The 23,940-nt window shown below is 44.6% G+C and overlaps 1 protein-coding gene across 2 annotated transcripts; it reads right to left on the reverse strand.

Moving 5' to 3' along the window:
* Nucleotides 1–169: 169 nt before the first annotated feature.
* Nucleotides 170–23,572, reverse strand: LOC146261044 (E3 ubiquitin-protein ligase Midline-1-like). 2 transcript variants are annotated; one of them, XM_084667844.1, is made up of 10 exons: nucleotides 23,424–23,572; nucleotides 15,674–16,427; nucleotides 9,789–9,884; nucleotides 7,231–7,338; nucleotides 5,915–6,063; nucleotides 5,484–5,611; nucleotides 4,608–4,751; nucleotides 2,572–2,733; nucleotides 2,089–2,296; nucleotides 170–1,877 (listed from the first exon to the last, which is right to left on the reverse strand). In XM_084667844.1, the coding sequence occupies exons 2-10, from the start codon at nucleotides 16,364–16,366 to the stop codon at nucleotides 1,529–1,531; spliced, it is 2,037 nt and encodes a 678-aa protein (XP_084523970.1). In that variant the 5' UTR covers nucleotides 16,367–16,427; nucleotides 23,424–23,572; the 3' UTR covers nucleotides 170–1,528. The 2 variants fall into 2 exon arrangements, with proteins under 2 accessions (XP_084523970.1, XP_084523971.1); XM_084667845.1 differs by lacking the exon at nucleotides 23,424–23,572 and having other exon boundaries at nucleotides 15,674–16,472.
* Nucleotides 23,573–23,940: the final 368 nt, after the last annotated feature.

Consider the following 23,940-nt stretch of genomic DNA (forward strand, 5'->3'; position numbering starts at 1 on the left):
CAGCCCCTGTGAAACATAACAAAAGCTGTGAGTGGACCAGGAAGAGGTCTGTTTTCAACAGGAAGTTCTCAAGATAATTTCAACAGCTTTAGGTCTAAACTTAGGAGCACATCCTTGACTGGGCAGTCAAAAGACCATCTCTGATGCAAAACCACAAGGACATAAGGGACACACACACAGTACTTCTCTTTATTGAACCTTCAACATTTGCTACTGAAGAATTGCACAGTGAAGAAAGAATTCAGAACATGTTTCCTGAATAGTGTCCACAGCATTCATATCAACACATTGAAGAAAATTATGGAATATACAATTATGGAAACAAATACTAAACAATCTGCATGAAATACAAAGAAACATGAATATTACCCCAAAATGTATTTATGGGTAACTGTTATTTTGTTTCTTGTTTGACAGCACAATGACAAACTGTGAAAATACCAAGGTTTTCTTGTACCTTCTCCATTACTGATCCATGATCCAATGAGCACCGATAAAATATAAACAATTTTCAAAAATCAGTTGCTTGTGAGTAGTGGCCTAAATGATCATACTACTTGTGTTGGTGACCCCTGGGGTCAATACAAATTACTTGAATGTCCAGTGGGGACCATGGGCTCTGACTAAAGTAATGATTGTAGATAGTTGGCGCACAATGAGTAGACCACAGTGCAGCATAATCATGGAAGATTTGTTAACGAGTGGTCAGTGAGTTGAGCCGAAGACCAACTGGAGAAATGTATAATTAGTTTATCTGGGAGTTTGTAGGAAACCAGAAGAATTCACATGAAAATGCATGATTAAACAACCAAGAATCTATCTGACTGAAATAAAAACAATGGGACAAAAAATAATAATATTCAAATCCCTACCTTTCATTCATTTGATATCTATACAAGTACACAATTTGTAGGAAAGACATGTTTGTCTTGCAAAATATATGGTTGACACAAAATAGTTTACACAATAGTTTAACAGAAAAAAAGTAATTGCACAAAAATCAACTTCCCTAGAGTTCTCATGTCTCTATGCTTCCATCCACCGACAAACACATCATAAATAATGTATGAACAATGTGCAAATGCAGGGAAAAGTATACATGGAAACAACTGTTACTATTTTCCAACATACGCTTAAATAATGTGACTCTATCAAATGAGAACTCGTAGACTGTCAGTAAAAACTCATGGCTACTTTGGCTCTTTATTAATGGAAATGGGTTACAAACTATGATGCTTCATGTACAGCTACTTTGAGTGGACTCCTCCTTTCCATACCAACTGTGATCCGTGGTCAGACCCAGGGTGGGGTGTGACCCACCCTTGTCCGGCTAGCCCAAGTGCCAAGGATGAGATGAGGTGGAGGTTTTCTGTAAAGGGTTCTGGCTTGTATCTAGAGGACCATCCCTAGTCAGTCCACGATGGATCAAAGTGCCTTACAAAGGGAGCAGGATTGGGAGGTGGTTCATTAGGAGGGGTGGAAGGGGCTTGGGGCCTATAGAGCACAGTTTGGTATGGGCCTCTCTGTCTCAATCTTGGGGCTCCAGGCCTTCCAGGTGGTCTGGGATGGGCAGCCCAGTGAGGACCGTCAGACACTTGTTCCACACGTTGAAGACGGGGCACACCGGCTGTGCGAAGGACACCCGGAAGGTGTGGAGGTGCTGGGAGCCCACCGCGTCGTAGAAGGCCAGGGTTCCCACGTCGTAGTCCAGCAGGACCCCAACGCGCCGCAGGTGGGGGGAGGGCTCGATGGCCATCTCCTTGCTGTTGTGGCGGACCACCCAGGAGTTGTTGCAGCGGCAGAGGACCCAGGAAGCGGAGTTCTTCCCAATCCACTCGTGCTTGGGGGCCGACTTGTAGGCAATCCCCACCGCGTACCTGCCAAACCAACAAGCACCCCCTCTGTCAGCCAGCGATGCACTCCAAACAAAGCAAGCCCTTTTCCATCTTCATCAGCATGCATCATGCATCATCGTTCCAACACTTCAACTTTAACTTTTCTGACCGAGCAATAAAACACCAAAAAGGTCTCCAGTACAATCAAGCATTTCTTTCGAGAAACGTAACAACACCTGTTTATCGAACTCACCACGTGCTTCCTCCAATCAGAGCCTCCCAGTAATGGCGTCCACTGTCGATGTAGACGTTGGCGATGACGCCGTAGCTGCTCTGGCTGGTGAAGCGGTCCTGGCTGTGGCCCTTCTTCGACGTGCTCTCGTCACGTTCCACCGTCAGGTTGTCGTGGGAAACCTTCAGCTTTTTGTGGGCAGACTTGGGATCGAGCTTGAAGGGCTGGCCTCGGGGGGAGAAAAAACGAAGACATAAGCCGTGGGCAGAGAGGAATTCAGGGATGCAGTTTACTCATCTGTGGGCGCCATGTGCTTTCTAAGCCTTTTATGCTACTTTGTCAGCTAAAATGGCAAAGATGAACATGGCTTCAGCAGTTTTCCCTGGTATTGACTGCCTTGCCTTCAAATAACATTCCTGTGCAATTTCCACCAGTGCTCGGACTCATATGACTTGCATTTCTCATTGTGTCTGTGTTGTACTATGGGGTAGTCCTATTTCTTACTGTTGGTCTTCAGTGTCCCAGGCTCGCTGCTACGGCTGCCAGCCTGATTGATGGCCTTGACCACAAAGATGTACTTAGTGCCACTCTGCAGGCCGTGCACGGTATAGTGGTTCTGTTTTATGTTGGGCACAATCATCCAGCTGTCCAATGAGTTGCACAGGCCTGGGACAGAGATAAACACACACCCACACTTAGAGTTCAGTTATCACACAGAAGTACACACAGAAACATCCACCCACCCACACACACAAGTAACCTCAAATAAAAAAATGAAGGTGGTTCTCCATAAGAGACGTTATTGTTATTGTTGCCTGCAGCAAAACAATACAATCATCCCAATGCCAAGGTCAGCACCGTATTCTGCACCAATATCAACATAACAAATATCACAGTTCTACGGATCCAACATTTTTCCCATCGGATAGCTTTCTGCGGTCAACAGTACTCCCTATGACTGGAGAGGAAAGTTGCCTTTAGGAGGGAACAGGAAACGATTAATCAGAGCCACAGAGATAAGAGTCAGGTCAGAAGTGCGGTCCTCGAGCAGCTTCTTCCTCAATGTCAGACCACCGTACATCTTCCAAGTCCACACAAGACGGAAATTGGATGGGTGAATAATGAGACCATCCACAGACAGGTCCCAGACCATTTAATGGTTGATACCAGAGGCGGCATACAGTGTGTATATAGTAATTGTTTAATCTGAAATGACTTTCAAACTGTTCTGATGTACCTGCACACTCAACGTCGATAGTGGAATGGAAATCAGCAGAAATATTGGATGGAAATGAAGGAAGGCGGGGTCTTGGGGATAGTGTGTGGGTGTAACCATTCACACCTCACTAGCTGCATCGTTCCCCATGTGTGTGTCTGGGTGTTTGTGTTTGGCTGCATCTTCCTCATCTATGAACGACTTCCTGATGAAAGTCTTCCTCTTTAAGGGAAGTTTTTCAGACAATTGTAGAATTGATTGATGAATATGGATCCAATTATTTTACAGTATGACAGTGTGAAGGGGCCTTCCTTCCTTTTGCAACTCTGGAATGGAAGCCATTTTAAAATCCCCAGGAACCAGCACCACCCTTATGTGCTTCATCAGACAGCTAAAAATATAAGATAATTCAATTGGTCTTTGAAAACATTTAGATTTTGGACACGTTCTGGGATGTATTACTCAAAACGTGGAAGTCTGCCTGCTACCCATCCCACATCATGCGTTGTGATGCACTGTTGAGATGTGACAGTGAAGCCAGCAGCAACACATTTGTCCTAAGCTCTGACATGGCAACTGGATGTGAAACCAAAGCGTGAAGTAAACATGTAGGAGGGCGTGTGTGTTAAAAAAAAGAAGCTAATGTTGACCTTTTAAAAAACACCTTTGTCAGAAAAAAATGCTGAGGGCAAGAATGTATCGATTGCAGAAGACTATTCAAGACCGTTTGGTTGCATCTTTGGGTACGATTTTCGTATGGAAAAACGTGTAAATAATTCATCTAAATAAACTTTGTTTAGAGCTATAAAGAATCAGAAGATGTACTCTTGCCCTGACCTAATTGCAAATCCTCCTCAGTGAAGCATGCACGTGATACACTGAGATGTGTGAGCCACAAGGGAGTCAGAGCCCTGATTCGTGCCGTTACTGTAATCCGCTCAGACTCCACTGTCCTTGCTTGATTCGGGTAACTTGGCCCTGTTGGCCTCATCGACCGGCACAGAGAAAACTGATGCCTGCTTAGGTTGGGAGTCTGTAACACTGAATACGTCGTCAGCTGTGTGCTCTGAGCCCAAGAGCATTGGCAGACACATTGAGAGGGTCTGGCCAAGAACAACAGACTTATTATTTGGATCTCTTTCCATGAATAAAGAAAACAAAAAAGTAATAGAGTTTCAAGAGCAGAGAAGCAGCGTCTGCAGAAGCAGTCTGGGGTTTATACGTATGTGTGTGCATGCATGTATTTGATTTTGCGCACAGTTTATGTCTGTGTCTCCGGTGGCAACAAATGTGTCCACAACAACCTGGAGCAGTAAATACTCACTGACAACGTTGGCCAGGCCTGTGAAGATGGCATACTGGAGCTCGTAGGACACAACGCTGAACTCGTCGTCGGACGTCCAGTGGACGGTTATGGTGTCGTATGAGGCTGTGCACAGCTCTTCCCTGATACCTGGGGGACTCGGAGCTGCAGAGTTGGTGATTCAATAAGGGCAGGGTAGAGAATCGTTATGCAGGCTTCGTTCTTCAATAGCCACAGTGCTGCTAACAGTCATTTGCCGGTGAAGATGAACTGTTATTTCAGAGACAATGGCGTCTTGCTGAGAGTGAGGGGTAGTAACATAATATTGATTGCAATGCCTCTATCTTTTAACGAACAACCATTCACTACAGAGAGGGCATGTGAGGATAGAATAGTGATTTACTTGAAAATCGTTTTCACCCGGCTCTCCCCCCCCCACACCTTTCTCTTTCTCTCTTTCTCTGTCTCAATGACTGCACATGGCGGATGATTCACAGTGATTCATACAGTGATCTGGCCCTCAAGCTAAGCCCTCTGCCTTCACAAGAAAACAAAAAACAACCTTTTCTCCATGAGCTTTCAGAACATGTTTACTTGATCCTCTCTTGTACTCCTACCTTAGTACAATCTATAGTGACAAATTTGGTTTGGTTGCATGCTGGTCCATTCCCTGGCCTCAGCTTTTTATTGGCCAACACAGCACAAGTGTCCCATTAACACAGCTACAGTGTTCATATCTTGACCTAATTTGAACTTCTCATCAAACGATTATAAGCCAACTTTATTGTGCAGCACGAGAAATGGTAGTACCTCCTAACCTTGCTTTTCAAAATGTGGATTTACTGTACATTGTTAATGGATCTGACATTAATAAAATGTCTCTCAGGGTCTCTGTACCGGTTAGGTAGTCCAGGTTCTCCAATAGTTTCTTCTCCCGGGTGAAGTCCAGAGCAAACGTATCAAACGTGTCAGTCAAATTGATCTCTGGGATCAAGACCTGAGAGGAGGCCGTCGCCATGGAGACCCTAACACAAAATGAAGAGGATTCAATTTAACCATGGGCCATTGCTAGTTTATTGTATGCATTTTAGATGGACACGGTGCTACTGTTTTGGTTTTAGAGATATCCCGAAAGAGAACGAGTAGTGTTCTGAATTTGTTTTGTACTGTCGCCTACATGTTGTGTTTGTGATGTAATAATTCAGTTGATGCTGATCCATACAGGCCTATGGAATACAGGCATACAGGTGGATTTGAACCCACAACCTCTTGATCTGCAGTGTAAGGCTCTATGACTGAGCCATACCTATCCCCATCTCCTTCCTCACCTCTCTGTGATGCCCTTGGCGCTCTGGAGGAAGCGAGCATGGTCGGTCTCCTTCAGGGTCTGGTCAGCCTGGGTGATGAGGGAAGAAGACCTGTCGATGCACTGCTTACAGTTGGAGATCTGCTGGGCCAGTTTCCGTAGTCTCACCACCTGAAAGGCATTACATGGGAAATTGGGGATTGAAAGATGGATGGAAAGAATGGGTGAGAGGTGATTCAACTGGGACCCATCTCAGAGGTACAAGATTTATCTGGGGTTAGCTGTCATCCCATTCAGATGATCCGATGAAAGCCAGACACGCTCTCTAAGATTTATTTTGCTTTCTTTCTTGCTTAGGGCTTTCTCTTGCTCCTGGGGAGATTTAGAATGAGAGAGGCTATGTGGGTTGCAGATGAGTCACTGATCAGACACTTTATTCAATATTTTGGGAAAGTTACTGCTTACAAAATGTTTGGGGTCTGACACAGGTAATTCTGGTGCTAATAAGCCCCTTGGATTTCTCTATAAGACTGGTCACCCCTCTGTGTCCTAATCTAGTACCGTACATACCAGAGCAATAAACCTAGCTAGAATGTCTGACATAGCATCAGCAAATCAGCTTCAAGACTTTCCTTCAGCTGGTTTTCATTTCCCTTCTAAGGGCCACCAGTGGAAGGCACTGGCCCAAATTTGACTTTGAGCCCAACTACTTACTGTTTCTGTGAAACAGAAAGTGGATCGGACAAGTGAAAGCATTATGGTGACGATGCCACCCAGTCAATCAGAAGACAAAGAAGAGTTGGAGCCATTTACCTATTTAGCATTGCGTCCTATACCTGCAGACTCTCTTACAGGTCAATACAAGAGCAAACTGTGTGGCTCAGTGGTTGTTTTGTGAATATTCAACTTGTCTGTGAAGTATCGAGAGCACACCGGCTAGGGAAGGTAGGAAGGAAGGAAGGGAGAATAGAAACAGGAGACTTCCATCCTTCACTGGATTTCTGTTACTACCCTTCTTCTGTCTCTGTCCAGTTGTGATCATCCTTTAGACTACCAGGAAGAACAGGACAAACACATATGAAGATTCATCCAACGCATGTTTAAATGTGTCTGAGTTGAAAGATGATGTGTCCATGTAGGTCAGATGATTCTAGTGAGTGACCACAGTTCGAGTGCGCCGGGTGGAACAGCTTGGGAGCGAACAGACGGTGACTTCTACAAGATATCCCAGAGCAGACTCAGAACATATGGCCGCCAGCTCTCCCCCGAGTTGTTTGAGGAAACTCTAGAGGAAGAGGATGTGAGGAGAGAGATGTGTTCACTTCTGCGTTCGCTCACCTTTCCTTCCTTGATCTTGGTGCCAATGAGTTGTCTTCTTTGTTGTATGATGTCAATCAGAAGATCACACTCCTCCATCAGCTTGCCTTCCTGTCTGCACGCATTGACCTAATAAACAACAATGACAAGAACCACATTGGCGTTTTTGTGATAAAATCCACAGAAAAGTATGTGTCCTACTTTTTGAAAGTACATTATCGCTGTATTTGCAGTGGGAGACTAGTCTTGCAAGGTGTTATCTCTGCTATCTTCATACTACAGTATCTGCCATGTGCCAAGTTGCATATTAATAGTATCTGCTGATTGGCTAAAACAGTTATTAAATCAGATTATTTTATCTAAACAGTCCTCTTTCCAGTTACAGTACCATAAAAGTTCTGCTAACAAGTACACTTTTTACCAGTCACAAGTGTGGGAAGCAAAGCATTTTGTGTCTGTTTTATTTCTTACTGAAACTGATTTCTCAGCGGCAGTATTATTGTTCTGCTGAGGCTTGGCCAAATGTGATGAGGGGAGTCGTGAAAGAGTGGATTGTTTGAGTGTTGCTGGACCAACGAGGTGTTGTTGTGGCTGCTTTCTTGCATCGACAGGCTTTTTTAAATAATATGAATGGGACTCGTTCAAAGGCTCACTGATCTGTCTTTTCAGCACCACTAATTAGCTCCCTGGACCTGAAAGTATGTTTTTCTGGTTTCACTTTCCGCTCATATGGTTCAAAGGATCATGGGTAAGTGCTATCTTTCTCATCTGTTTGGCAGAGACGATTTGGGGATTTTATGTGAAGTGAACCATCCAGAGCTGTATCTCTTCTGAATGCATTTAATAGCTGTTGGCTCAAATGTCAACTTTCAGTGAAAGTGTTCTATGTAGCTTTCAAATCCACCGGTCTCCAAATATGTAATTCGAAAAAATAACAGACTCTAACCCTTCTTTCCAAAATAGTTTCCCGACCCCACACAAATTGAAAACGTTCCCTTTCTGTCTCTCTTTCTCTGTATATACGTATAGACACGTGTAGACATACAGTATACATCAGAACCGTCAACATTTACGTGCTCAGCCTTTGGCCAAGAAAAGAAGGATGTGACACGTCAGTGTGTGTCAGTGGATGCATTCAGTGAATCATTCAACCCCAGGGACACCAGGCTCTGGAAAAGGGCAACGCAAAGCCCTCTTAAAACTTTCAACATCATGTGCAGGAGATGTACTCTGTGTTTCTGAAATATTCAAAGGTCTCTCCAAAACACAAGCACGGTTCTTGTGTACTGTCTTAAGTGCAGGATCCTTCCACCTCCACTCACAGTGATGCCAGTGTGAACCCTTTTATTAGAAACCCCCCAGGTTGATATGGTGTGATGAAGTTTACGCGCACGTCAAATTAAAATCAACAGATTTAGCTCATTTCATGAGCTGCACAATAATTCTCAGCTCGCCCTGCAATGTTCAATTAAACATGCAGATGACTTTTGGTTAATTAAATTCTCTGAGCAAAATCAACAAATGCATGAATGAATACATACACACACACCACATCACACTCAAGACTAGGCTAGTTGGGTTATTAAACTGGCTATTTTAAAGTGTAAACTTGAATGGAAAAAAAAAATGTGAATGTATCTTGCAACCATCTTGCAAGTAAAAGGAGGAGTAAAAGGAACATTTGATTGCTTTTTCTTCCTACTTTATTCATAGAGACCCATTTTTTAAAAGGAAATGTTAACACTGTGTGAAAGGGACACAAGGATATTATTTTGGGGGTAGAATTTGAAAGTGGACCAGTGCTCTGTCCTCAAGTCAAATGTCATCCCAATGTTCTGGAAAATGTGGCCATGCAGAAAGTGCATGTATCAAGCCCAATCTAGTGGGGGTAACGTTGAAATATTTCGACATCTAATGTTTCTTAATATTTTTCTTCCTCCCTGTCTTTTCTTGGTAGTAATTGTAGTTCCTTGGCCTGATGACTAGTCCTTGGTTAAACTATAAAGTCTAGTGCTCTAAGGGCTCTCTATTTATAATTCATCACATAGAAGAGTCTGTTTTCTGTAGACAGATAATGTTGGTCAAGATGTCCCTACATTGGTTCAGTCATATACAGTACATAATCTGACTGAACAGACTTGACTAGACTGAGCTTTAAATTTCACCAATGACTTGCTTGTGCTTTAACTCAAATGAAACAATTTGCATGCTGCTTCAAGCTTGCACCTTGTGTTTCCTTTTAATTGTACTATAATCACATTGTGTATTACAGTACAGCGTGTTAAGAGACACTAGTGGTAGTTAAACTAAAATGTAAATAAAAAGTGACCTCAATCCATTGCATGTTACGTAAAAACAATGCACAAAAGGCACATGACCATCTAATAAAGACTTTTTTTCTTCAGATTTAAAAAAATGACAAAAAAGAGGCCTATTTAATAATGCACATGTTTTACCCTGAGGTGAACAGCATGTTGTGACTGGCTCTTGACGTGTCATCTTCCAATATACCATAATGCTACAGCATCGTTAGCTTGCACGTTGGTTTTAGGCAGTTACATGTCCTGTGGGAGACTCACCTCGACGTGCTGGCATGTCTGAATCAGCTTCCCCATAAGAGACTCCAGCTCGCTGTTCCTTTTAATCAAATTGCTCAGGTTGGAGTCCAACGCTTGCTGGAAAAATGACAGGAAGACATACATTGTTGATTCTAGAAACAAAATCTGATCAAATTACAGCACATAGTTTCACCATAAACAGAAGAACCCAATAGGCTGAGAAGCAACCTAACACCCCACTCTCAGAGACAGAGAACAAACAAGTGGAGGCAAACAACATCAGACGTTCTACACCAGCGTTAAGAGAGCAAAGAACACAAAACACAAGATGGAACATCCCCTTCCATCCCCTTTCTTCCCTCCGCTCGTGCTCCCATCCATAGTTGTCACATTGACTTTTGGGGACATGGCCAGCCACCCACTAACCTCCGGGTGATGCCCCTCGTCCCGATAGCGCCTCATCCTGACCCTCTGAGTCTCTGAGCAGAGAGGCTTACAGACGACGACTGGGAGAGCCACTCCGGGAGAACCAACCCATGTGTAAACCCGGCCGACCGGCAAATTAAGCGTCAAAAGCGCTTCTCTGACAGAGTAGCTACCTATCAACGGAGTGTCTTTACGTAAGTGCCTTTGCCTTAGCGTATCCAGCCCCTCTGCCTGGCAACAAGCTGTCTTCTTTATTTCACATTCCATCATATTATTGCCCAACCAACCATACTAAGCCACAATGTGATGCTGAACAGGGATTAAAAGAGAACTGCCCCATGGGAAGAATTGTAAACAACAGCTGAGACAGGGAAATGAGGGTCGGAGGCGGGGGCGTTTGCTTGCCAATGGTGGGGGGCTTAATGGATGGCCTTAATACAACAATGACACAAAACAACACAAGGTCTATAGGGAATACAGCATCATCAAAGGGTCTAAAAATACACCAGGCAAATGGAGGAAGACATCTGTCAGAGAAGGAGCTGCCGACCGGCACAATGAACGCCCCAAGGATTCCAAACACAGGGGTCCAATATGTGCGCAGTCAGGCCACTGGCGAGTGTATGTCCTTATATAATCTGTATGGCGACTATTGACTGTTGCCAACGAATCCTGTCACCCTGTGAGGATTGATAGTTGGTATTAAGGTCACGGGAATTAGATGTACGGCACCCCATCGTCTAGGCTTCAGTAGATCAGCGTATGTGGCTGTTTTTCAGTGCTCTCAATTACAGAGATCTTTTGAAAAGCTTTGAAGGCATTTGAAACATTTATATGTTTTCATTCTATGAATGGCAACATCAGAGTGAGCCATTTACTGGATGGAAATAATTGGGAAATATAGGACAGTTTGGTGACTCATGAGAGTGTGCTACCTAAAAGGAAACGGTAAGCAATACTCAGTTGCTTCAGTATGTCCCATGAAAGGTATGAATTAAAGTGAATGAAGACAGTTTGACAGTTGAAACTTTGTTCAATGGGTTGAATCCCCAAGCCATCAGATTTGTCCTTGTATTCCATCGCAGCATGAGATTCATTCAGCATGCAATTACAGTCCACCCTCGTTTCCCAATCACACCTGATACTAAGTCACACAATGCCAGCAATTCTAAGTGGAAGTGACGCCGCTGCACTTCATTGTAGGAAGAAACAGAGTATGGTGATGTACCTGTTGTGAATACAGCCTTATAAATAAGCGGACTACTCCTGCTTGTGGACAGATGACTTTGAAGGCAATTGTGTGGGGAACTTGAAAGAGAAAATGTTTACCATCCCTTATGGCATCTGCTTATAATTAAAAAAAAAATGCTAACAAAGCTCTTGGGAGATGTAAATGACTTGACCTTCTTTGCAAAGTCACTGAGAATAATTTCCATCAGGCGAATCCATTGCTCAAGATTTAAAATATAGCTTTCTACACAGCAATTCAAAGACAGGTGGAGCAAAGTTGTAATAATAAATAGAGTTTACGTACATGACCAGACTCTAAGTCAGAACGAGCTTTGAGAGTATTCGTGTGTGTGTAGGCCTCGGACAAGGTCTACATATTGAACATAGCTTGCTCAAGGCATTGTGGATGCAAGGTCTAGTTTTTTCTGTCACAGCTTTCTTCCATGCGTCAGTGGGTAACTGTGTTCAGGTTCACTATTTGTCTCACAACAAGCAATGGGATCCTTGAGCCAGTCTCCAAGGACTTGGACTTCACCTCCTTCTGTAACACTGTGTACATAAAACATGTGACAGGCCCACCTGTCATCGCCCCCACTCTTGACAACTCAAACATGATGCCTCTCCATGCAAGCAAGAGCCTGCATTTGTCTGTTTCTCAGTATACCAAGTGTTTGATTGCGAAGCCCTAATGTTCTTTCTAGCTGTCCATTTCATTTACATCTCTTTTCGCTCCTAGCCTCTCTCACAGCATCTTCCCTGCATCTCTGAGTGTTTCATTTGATGCAGTAATAGCCTGCCATGTTGTTTGTTCCCCTCTCCGGTCCCCTGTTTAATTCTTCCCAGCTGCCTCTGTCAGATATAAACACTGTGATTGTGTTCCGGTGGAGAGGCAAGCAGCTCTGACTTATCAGCTGCAGAAGCAATGTACCTGAGTCAGGCACTCTGAAGAGGGTGTGGGAAGAATGGAGAGAAAATGGAGTAGTGGAGAGAGACATTCCCGGAAAAAAACAAGATTTTTTTGGTCCACATCTTCACCACTGAAAAACACAGATTCATTGTGCCTCAACAGTGACCTCTAAAGGTGATAAACGAACGGCATTTGAGAGCAAGTCGGGTTGAACATGTAGGCGTATTCCTCCGACCAACAAACTGTGCGTTGGCGTGATAGCTGTTGGCAAGGCTTTCATTTTCTAACCTCTAAACAAAAAACCAATTCCTTTAGGTTATAGCCTTTATCTCTCCAATACGTCTTATTTCCACATCGTCATGCTGCAAAGCAATAAAACTGTAAACTTGTTTGTACTAGCAGCTGGATGTGGAAGCGAGACACTGTCAGAAATAGCCAGAGTTTGTTTTCCACCATCCCCTTCTTTTGCCCTTGACACATAGTCGTGGGTTTGGTCAGAGACAAGCCTCCAAGGGTCGTGCCTGTCACAGCATGACTCAATCTCTCACAGGCATGAGGAAGAAGAACAGCAGACTGGCTGAGGTGAAGTGTTATCGTCTCGGAGCTAGGGCTATTGTGAAGGAGGACAAAGGAGCAGGTCAAATATTTGCCAATCCTCATGCTCTAGTCATTCTGCTGAACTGTGGATTCACAGCTTCCTCTCTGACCTGAACTCGTCGACTTTCAAAGCTATTTTCAACTGTTTCCGCTCTTGGTCCATTTCCTCTAAAAGGGTAATTTTATCTTCTGAAAGGAAGGGTGTACCCACAACCACTAAGCCTCTTATCAGATAGGACAGTGCAGCAAACTGAAAGAATCACATAGTCCTGAAAGTTAGAATTGGATATTAATTACCTTGTGTCATGTAGCTAACTCATTTTACCACCAAGCTACTTCTGAAGCAACCAAGCGTGTCGACATATTTTCACTCCCTGAGAGGCAGAACATTTCCGTTCAGGACTTGAGCTCAAAAGTAAAATCTGTTTCCAATGAATTTTGCATAAAGCGTTGCAAACCTCTCCTGTGCAGGGGTGACCTACATTGACGTGTCTTCTGCCCTTACACGCCTGTTTTCATGACTAAATGAAGGTGGCAGGAGCTTTCCTGCTTGTACTTTTAAATCTTTGAAAATATGAAGAAAACCGACTTGAGAATGTAACATACAAGATGGTCCACAATGTACAACGGATATCAACCTAATTCAAATCAGTGACGTGCTACTTTTAAACAGGTGCTACTTTTATCACATACAATCTGTTCCAGTGCCCAAGGATAGGGTTATCAATTTTAGTTCTAAAGTCATCATTATTACATTTACATTTATTCATTTAGCAGACGCTTTTATCCAAAACAACTTCTAAGAGAGAGCTTTACAAAGTGCATAGGTCACTGATAATAACAACAAGATAGCCCCAAAAACATTGCGGGTAGCCAAAACATGAAGCACACATTGAGAACAACCAAACTAAGTGCCAAAGGGAAGAACCATAGGAGCATGTAGTTAAACAAGTTACAATTAAACAACATCAGCATTTGTTATAACGTAGTATTGCATATGTCCCATCTACTTTTGTAGATTTAGCTCAAAACATTTTCCCATTTCAAATGTAGTATTCTATCGATACAGCAAATAACCAACTATGGTTAAGCCATAGACAAAGGCCACACTACCCAAAGTCAACCTGTTACTCCAGTATCTGTGTCCCCCAATTCCTGTGATCTTGCAGAGTCAGAACCAGGGCTTAACCTATACAGTCTCTGTTGTGACCAGGAGCAGGAAAGCTGGCCAATGTGACCCTTTGCAGGCTTGGCAGGCGTCCAATAACAGTAATGAAGAAAAAAATGTTTCATTACATTTTAATTAAGTTCGTTCATAGGAAACAATCATGACTGTATGCACTTTTTGGCACAATACATCACAAATGAACTATGTGGTAATCCTGCTACCTTGACCAACTCTAAATCTTGTATTTAAATGATCCAAAATAGCATGTTAAATATGGAATCATTTTAGCATAAAGATTGCAGACACTCAGTCAGAATCCAGACACATCATAGCTTTTTAAAATGGTCAATTGCTTCATCACAATAAATAAAAACCCTTATCCAACTTGATAGTAATAGTTTCCCTCTGACGCTTTCGTTATCACTTTGAATCCTTGACACATGTTCTTCATATTTCAATTCTAAATTAGAGAGGCAGACCGAAGGCGCCCCAGTGATTAACCAGGTTGAGCGCATACTTGAAGGCCGAGGCCTTGGCGCAAGGGTCTGGGTTTGGATCTGGCCCTGGCCTTTCCCTGCATGTCCTCTCGCTCTCGCTCTCTTGCTCTCTCGCTCTCTCTGCTTTCCTGTCACTCTCTATGTGTCTCTATCAAGATACATAAAGCCCCAAAAGAAAGGAAGACCAAGGAACACATGCCACCCACCATTCAGATTATATTTGGTTCATCATTAACCTGGTACAGTACACACACCATTAGAACACATCAGGGGCCCTATTGCCCGGTAACAGCCAATCACCATCCCAGAAATGGACATGGGAATGCAGGGAAGAGGGGGTAATACCAGGCCCTCTCCCACGAGGCATGCTTTAATACTCCTTAACAGCTACGCTCAATTAAACAAACTCCCACCTCGTTAAGCAATTAGTACTGTTTAACCTGCTGCAGGATGCCATCTACCCCAACCTGTTTTCACAGTGCTTGCACAGGCGTGAAGAGGTAGAAGGTGCTTTCGGTCTGGGTGATGCTTTACTTGAACTAATTGCTTAATTAATCTTCTTGGATAATGAGGCCAAATTAAGGATAATTGAATTTAAGTTCGAAATTCATGGTCGAGAACAGAATCTGCAAGGATTTTATTTCACTGAATAGGCTCAAACTAAAAATGTATAGCAGTGTGATACTGAAATAGAAATGTCTTGATTCCCCCAGATACTCATTACAACATCACACCTCCAGATCACACTTGAAATCCCAATTCAACAATTAAACTATTTCAATTGTCACTCCATTTGGCTCACACTTGATAAGCACACAGTTTGCAACCTATTACATTACATATTGCAACAGGTTATATGCGATCCACAGCAATGCCCAAATGCCAAACACCTCCACAAAATACAAACTTTGAATGCGTAGTGTATGATGGCTAGTATTAGCTGGTCAAACTAAATCTACCTCCAAGCGGAGGTAACTAACTGTACCCATTGACAGCATTCTGATGTCACATTCCATCAAACTTATCTTACACATCAAACATACACATCCAGAGAATTCTGTCATGCTGCAGATAGCCTCACCTTGAGCTTCTCGTAGCGGTCGCTCAAAGCTGCGACCTGGTGGTCCCGATGTCGGCCCACCAGCTTGCACAAGGAGCAGATGAGCTGATCGTCGGTGACGCAGTACATGTTGACCTTCTCCTCCTCGTGCTCCAGGCACTGCAGGCCTCGCAGGTGGGTGTCTGGCATCGGCTCGATCAGCCGATGGCCCGTGAAGGGCTTCTTGTTGGGGTGTGTGGCGCGCAGGCACTCGTCGCAGTACGACACCTCGCACGTGACGCACGTCTTGACGGCGTCCTGCGGGGGGTCCTGCTCGCAGAACTGGCACTGGATGGGCTCGGGCGGCGTTCCAGGGCTGGTCATGGCGGCGGGCACCAAGGCGAGTCGACTCTCCACGCTGGGGGAGTTTGGCCCGCTGTGGGGCAGTGGGCAGCCCGAGGAGGCGGCCCTCTGGACGCGGTCGATGATGTTTTGGAGGGTGACGTTGCGTTTCAGTCCTTCTAGGCCGCGCTGAGGGCTCAGTGAGATGACATAGCGGCAGGTGGGGCACTGGAAGGCTCCGATGGACTGAACGGGCTCGTTGGAGGCGCAGTGAGAGACCAAGATGCGGTGGGCACAGCCGAAGCACAGGCTGTGGGCGCAGGGGAGCAGCAGTGGGTCCTCAAAGAGCTCGAGGCAGATTGGGCAAGTCAGCTCTGACTCCAACGTGTCCATCCTCTCAGGCGAGACCAAGCGGGCACGGTGTCAGCGAAATCCAGGGAAGCTGCTCAGCTGTCTGCAGAAGGGAACAACCACAGGGATTTGGAATAAATGGAGTGAAACAACTGCTTACTTTGAAGAAGGGAACAGGAGAGTCCTGGATTAAATTGATGTTATGGGAATATTCAGATGAAGGCTTAAATGTAAAGTTTTTACAGTTTTTACAAAGCTTAAAAGACTATGAACTGCTATTGGTGAACATTGGAAATATAGTGCCGGGAACCACAAAGGAGCTTTTTAAATATCTCACGCACCCCCTGTTAACTCAAAGCAGTTTATTTCCTGAAATGTTGTTTTGCCAACCTTGAATAAATCCAAACCTGGTTTCTGGGACACGTCTAAAAGGTGAAATATCTCTCCCGTCTGCATAGGATCAGGCAGAAACCCCAGCCGTGAAGCCCAGCTACACCTCACAGACGAGACAGGTCAGCTACCTCAGCCATGAAGCCGCATGACTCCTCAGAGATTAGACAGGTCAGCTCAACACTGATGCCTTTGTTTGGGGGCGCCAGGGCTGGTGCCTCTTGGACGCCGTTGCCTCTTATACCTGCCGCTCCTGAAGAGTGTCAGCGAAAATGTATCCTTTACGCTCCTCACTCAACCTACTTTTGGATGGACAAGCAGAGGTATATTGATTACCATTAAAATGGACACAGCCATGTGCTGTTTTCCTTCCTGGGTCACCAGAGCAACAGACACATTCAGGTACAGTGAAGCATTCCACTTTTGTCATGTTTTGAAGACACCGCTGTTGACATCTAACATTTTGTATTAAAAAAAAAATAGCTTGAAATTGATTTTGTTTGTGTACCTCTGTCGACATGAAAGCGAGATGCAGCACATAAATGCATGGTTGTCATGGTCAGTCTTACTTTATCAGTAAAGTATAGTGTCATGTGTCACTATCACTCATCAAAACAACCTATCCCGTGGCTTTGCTCTCTGCCATCACATCCCTCCCTTCTGAGTGTAACATTGCTTAAATTGATTAAATTCTGGTTTCAATAAAGTAGGTCCGGACGTTCTATGAAGGCTTTTCAGCAGATGTCACTGTTTACTGTTCTCTAGTGTCTCACCAGTAGATCACATTGACCTAGTTCCTAGGGGGACCAGGCGCTGGACTGTGCCACTCCCCTGCCAGCGACACAGAAAGTATAAACAGACAAGAATGCAGACCAACACACAACTGTCTGTACACATCTCATAACATAGAACAAAACACATTTAGCTCTCACAGACACAAGTGCACTGTGTAGAAGGCAGACACAAGATTAAGCTATTATCAGGTCGTAAAACTAAACCAGCCATGTACCTGGCTGGACAATTAATTTGAAATGCCAATCTCACCTAATCACACTTGCAATGAACTATGAGCAGGAAGCATGGACTCATTTGATGAACCACAGCTCAGCAAGGAGACAGTCTTTCCCCTGAATTGCAACCATCATTTCTGCCTAATAAGCCATTTTAGAGTGAACAAGAACTGCGAACCAGCGACTTAGATGATAACAGCAAGTAGCAAACGTGGAGAGCAAAAAAAAATGACTTAACCTTCCGGTCAAACTTGAGAGAGAAGCCAAGCTTGACAGTATACACTCAGTCTCTCACAGTGGATTACTGTCCTCATCCCAAAGCCTTTAGACTCTAGTACCCACCGATGGATTTCGCTCTGGTGCTTTTTTTACAGGCATCTCTGCTGAGGTGAGGAGGCAGTTGACGAGCAGAACCAGCAGCTAGGAGACAGTGGTTTAGGCTCAGGCTCCAAGGATAGAGTGCCTGGAATGTGGAGCCAACCGTAGGGAATGCCAGCCTCCAGTTAGGGACATCCCTCTGCTTCTCCTCACTAAACACACACACTCGACGAGCTGGCTGTTTTTTTTTCCCACAAGGGAGCTACGCAAGCAGAACCGGAAAAAGCTGTACCGACAATTCCGGGAAAGTTAGAGAGCTCCTCCAAAGCTTCATGCTCTGGGGGGACTCCTGGAGGAGGAAAGGAGGTTGGGGGAGAAGTCCACTTCAAACACACGCGCGCACACCGAGGCGGGACATCTTGATGTGACTCAGAACACACAGCGGTTGTGACACCACACTCCACAGGACCTCACAGGAGAGGTGAGGGAGGGGGCAGAGGAAGGGAGTTGAGAAAAGGGTTTCAAAGGAGAGGGTAGAGGTGCAGGGGCAGAAGGCAGGGGGGCTAGGAGGTAGATAGCGGGGATGGGGGGAACCCGTACCAGCTGAACTGCGTGACCTGCCCTCGGGACATTTAAACACAGCAGGTTTTGTTGACATGCTCAAAGGAGCGTGAAAGAGACAAGTGGAATGACATTGAAGTACAAATGACAAATCTTTTCTTGTCTCTATGGCTGATGTTACCTGTGGTGAGGATAAAACTGAATGCTGTCTCACTAGTCATATATATGTATAAACTAAAAAATGACACTTGAAACTGTGTGTATAATTGTTCACCCTACAAAATATAGAAATGTTGGTGTCCTTGACATTGCTGCAATCTTTCTACAGTGAAATGATTCTGTATGTTTGTCCAACTCCAAAACTCCAAAATTATGACACATTTTGTATCATTTGAGGCAACCTATTGCTTAACCCAAATAGAGTGCAGGGTACTTCTCTCCTGACATTGGTCAGCAATCAATCTACAGTTTCTGAGAACTAAATGTATATGATTAGAACAGAATACCTTGGTTCTATGTAGCAGAAAAAAAAATCAAAACAAATAAACAGATGGAACCAGTAATAGCCATGATACCAGAACAGAGGAAATTAAATGTGAGAAAATAAATAAATAACAAACCGGCCAAAAGCTACTCTTATATAAAATGGAGGGGAAATTGCCCATCCGGTGGGTTGATGTGAGTGACTCTGGCATCCCACGGAGCGTAACGCTCAAAGTAGGTCAAAGGCATTGACCTAGCTAACATAATCAGCATGTGTATGTGTGTATGCACTTGTATTTCAAAATGAGCAGGGCAGACAGGCCAGAAGAAAGCACATATGCAATAATATTTAGACTTAGAAAAGTACCCATTTGTATTTTAGTACAAACATAATGACCTATTGCACGGTAACAGATGTTATGCTGTTTGTTACATGTTCTTGGATGTTTAAAACATTGTATTTTGTATTTGTCAATTTTATGTATATGTTAATTTATGTTTTCTTATTAATACAATTTTTATTTAACTCATGCTGGATTATTGGATTTGCAGAGTATCTAAACCATAATCTCTTTAACGCGCATTAGTTCAGGGCATATGGGATTGACATTTGACCCTTAAGGATAAGACCTCATTGTCCTTTAAGTTCTCACGACGTTGTTTGGTTAACCTGTGCCCTGCAGACAGGCCAGTGCGAGACCCTGACTCACCCTCTTAACTTACACTTTGGTATAGATCCATACCAGATCTAGACCACATCGACAATGACCGTTCTGGACTGTGAAGGAGATTTAGCATCAAACAATGCCACTAATTGGAAAATGATGCGTGCACAGAGTCTTAATCACCTCTAATGACAGCCTACAGACCACACGTCCTCCTCATTAGCGCTCCCCATTTAGCCTCTTGCCCCCCTCAACCTCCCCCTGCCTGTCTTTGTCTGGCCCCAGACACACCACCCTGTTCAGCCCTAATCCTTGCCTGCCTAGTGTGGCTGTGACCAATCGTTGTCTTTCATGTTGGGAGCGGGTCAGTCACGCCTAACAAGATTGGTTAGTGGTGGGAAGCTGGGGTGCAGGACAAGCGATTAAAGGGGGTCTTAATCTGCCCAAATCTCAGAGTCAGGGGGGTCTGGATGGGACATCTCTACCTAACTCCCCATGTCTGACCCAGAACATTTCAAATACGGAAATCATTTTCTGTTTGTGTATTCGTTTTTTAATCTTGCGCAGTGACAAGACAGAAAAAAAAGAATAAACTGTCTCAGAGTGAATGAACAAGAGAGAGAGAGACCGAGAGAGAGGAAGAGTTCATGTCTCTTACAGTATATACATATATTTGTCTTCCATCTACAGATTGAACATGATGCAGAGGTTCGATGCAGCACAGACTTCTTTCATAATGGATGACGTCATTCATCTGTCTGCTGTCCCAGACATTTGGATAACAAATCACAGTGCTGCAGTTGTTTGACAAGCACATGTCCATGAGTTTCAGTGTGTTTGAGTGAGAGCATGTGTGTGTTTACGTGTGTAATCAGCACATCAACTCAGTATAAAGAAGTAGATGTAATCCATTTGCCTGTGTAGCCAGTGAAGTCATGGAGACTTCCTGCTGCGTTCCACTGATGGAAGGTGTGGAGGTTCCCAGGGGAACAGAGGGGAGGTCAGGGGTTCCACATGCCTCTCCGTTCACAAGGCTGGTTCTGGCAAAGAGAGCGGGGTGGAGGCTTGAGCAGAGACACAGGGAAAAAGCTACCTGGTGTCCCTGGAATGTTATGTAGGACTGGGGAGTATGCCGTCCTGGATTCACGGATGTGGATGTGTGTGAGAGTGAGAGAAAGAGAGAGAGAGAAAGAGAGAGACAGAGTACAGCCTCGATAGATATTCCGTTGTACTACCCAAATCACTTGAGTTTGTTGATTGACCTTAAGCAACAAGCCTGTAATTTAGATTTAACTATCATCTAAATGCCATTTGTGTCATTGTGATTGAGTGCAAAGTTATCGGTTGGTTTGAACACTTCCAGCACAGCCCTGGCATGCTAGAGTAACTGGACCACAGACCCGAGGCTCAGTGAACGCAATTCAGTCCCATTAGAGATACAGCAGGACCTAATCCACCATATGTTTTGCATTACAGTTCGACAAATTGACATTATTTAAATGCTTCCAGTAGAATAATGATATAGTCATCTAATTAATATCCTTCATATAGATGTCGTTTAAAAGCAGAAATCGGTACAACAGTTTATTTTTTTAATCGCAGAGCTTCAAAAGTTTCTTTACGGAACATCTTGTAGGACGCTCTCTAGTGGCAGCCATGCAACCATACCGAAAACTGCACTGACCTCTGAGCTGAAAGCATCTGCTCCTATGGAGCCTTGAGAGAAGGCTCTCATTATCCTGCACCTGGACAGACGCCATGAATCTGACCCTTCTACTTGAGCCGCTCCTCTCAAGTCACACGTTTCCCATCTTAAATTCCTGTGCTGGTCGTCTGTTTAGTCGAGTGGAGAGTGAAAAGAAGTTGAAATAGACCTTCCTCTCCACACGCCTAGCACCAGTGTACCAAATCTGTACAAATAACTCCTGAGCACAGCCCTGCTCTGAAAGTTAACATGGCAACGTGTATCACCCAACCACTGATCTGGGGATCAAATAAAGCATGAACTAGAGTGATTCATGTTGGGGAAAAAACACATTAGTGACAAATTTTCCAAAGGAAAATGTCCAGATTGCAATTAGCAGATAACCCTTCCAAGTCCAAGATGTGAACAGCGTTGGATAATTAAAGTTGCCTGTCACGTCAACCACTTCAACCTAGATAACCAAAACAAACTCACCACCCACCCATTCAGCTCTGTAAACAAACTATAAGGACTCCAAAGTGGACTGGGCATTCACGGAAAGCACAGGAAAGCAGAAAACAATACCCCTGCTACTATATATATATATATATATATATATATATATATATATGTTCCTGTTGACAAACACACACTTCTCAGGACTTTCCCACAGTCTGTTCAGGCTGGGTCATGGAAGCTATCAACCCCAGTGTCATGGCACTGTTCAACACTGAAGTCTACACTGTGGAATACACAAGAACAAAAGCCTCAGAGACTATCACAGGTTAAACTTATCCTTCACTCCTCATAGATCTGTGTTGAGAGTTAGAAATGTGAGCATCCCCATGCCCTTTGACCTCCTCCTTCTAAGTTAAGTGACCATGATAGGCCCTGGCTGCAGAGAGAACAGGCAGTTGTCACAAGGCATGCCTGACCGGAGATGAGATGTCTCTGAGCGGACGGACCTGACCTCCTCCCCACCACCCACCCTCCTCGACAGTGTCACACCTTGTTGACAGCGATGCGCTGAAAGCTTTTTTGATGGCCGAGGAAAAAACAAAACATAAACACAGACACAGACAGTCACACACGCACATACATACAGCAGCTGCAAATGCACTGGTGATGACTAAAACGGAATGGCAGGAGAGGGCTTTTTAGAAAAACAATGCAAATAGCGTTTTGTAAAACAGACTTGCACAAACATACACACATAGACAATAACAACTAGACGTCCACATACATGGATGTGTGTCTCTCTTTCACTTCCTGATCTGATGCCATTGCTCCCCTACCCTCCAGCCAACATGTACAATTCACTCCATGGTCGTATGTTCAAAAACGCCTACAGGTACAACATTCTGACAATCATCTATCACACACATACTTTTAGAATCCCCCCCCCCCCCCCCCCCAGCACTGTTCTCTGCCCCCATTACTTTGGGTCTAGTCAACGGACAAAAAAAACCCTAATCTGCATTTCCAGAATTAGGTCACACAAAACAGACTCTGGAGGGAAAGACTTCACCCTGTCACAGTGATAGCATCGCATTAGCGCCCGCAGGGAGCTCCCACCACATCCCTGCTACTGCGCACTGTAGGTACTACCATTACCCATGACTCAACTTCAACTCCCATTAACACGCAGTTAACAGTGTCCTCAAAAGCAGCCCCTGTGTTGTTGTCACACAGAAGTCCTGCTCCGGGGCCATCTCTACAGGGACGCTCAGATCCAAGTGATCAAGAACTCCTGAAGTAAGTGAATTAGCTGAGACGAAAGGCCATCTGGCATTTCAAAGCAACGGTCACTGGGCTACTTCAATCCATCCAGCGAATCAGTGGTCTGAATCCCAGAAATAATGCTACTCAAACACACTGTGTGTTACTTCTGCAAAGGTTTCGGAGGGGTTTCTTAAGGACCTTCAGAATGAAGGGCCCCTCGGGGCAGCGGGTCCCAGTTCCACATCCCACATCTGAGTCCTCCTTACCTTCCACATGGTTAAAGTCCCATCATCCACAACACAAGTGAAGAAAAAAAAAGGGGGAGACAGATGCAGAGGAGGAGAGCAATCGGCTGATTCAGAGAAGCCCCTTCTCCATGCAAAAGAAGCGGCTGTGTGCCTTCCACCTCCGGTCCCGGGAACTTTGTGTCAGCGCACGGCGGGTCTATCGCTGTGACATCGCCTCCCGTGGCATGTTTCCTCACACCCCCTAAGCCGTACCTCCCCCCTCCTCCCAGCCCAGCGTGAAACACGGAGGAGGAGAGAAACTAGAGCACCGCCCCTCTAACTGCCCCCCCCTCGCCCGCCCTCCCTCCCACTCTGTATTCAAATAGCCCAGTGGGCTGCCCTGCTTGAAGTGGACCAATCGCGCGACAGCAGGGTGGAGATTGTCCATGCAGGGATGGCAGTGGGCATGTCTGTTTGGGGATTATGGCAGCTTCTGCGCTGATGTGCTCTCCATCCCTGCTGTGGCGCCTTGTCTGTCTCTGTTTCATGAATGTGC

This window comes from Hypomesus nipponensis, chromosome 12 (genome assembly GCF_054491055.1).
Source record: "Hypomesus nipponensis isolate SF chromosome 12, ASM5449105v1, whole genome shotgun sequence".
Taxonomy (NCBI): domain Eukaryota; kingdom Metazoa; phylum Chordata; class Actinopteri; order Osmeriformes; family Osmeridae; genus Hypomesus; species Hypomesus nipponensis.

Coding starts and splice junctions, on each gene's coding strand:
- LOC146261044 (XM_084667844.1), bottom strand. CDS start 16,366: ATGGACACGTTGGAGTCAGAGCTGACTTGCCCAATCTGCCTCGAGCTC. Junction 7,339..9,788: donor AGACATGCCAGCACGTCGAG/GTGAGTCTCCCA, acceptor GTTGTTTATTAG/GTCAATGCGTGCAGACAGGA. Junction 1,878..2,088: donor CTGATTGGAGGAAGCACGTG/GTGAGTTCGATA, acceptor TTGGTTTGGCAG/GTACGCGGTGGGGATTGCCT.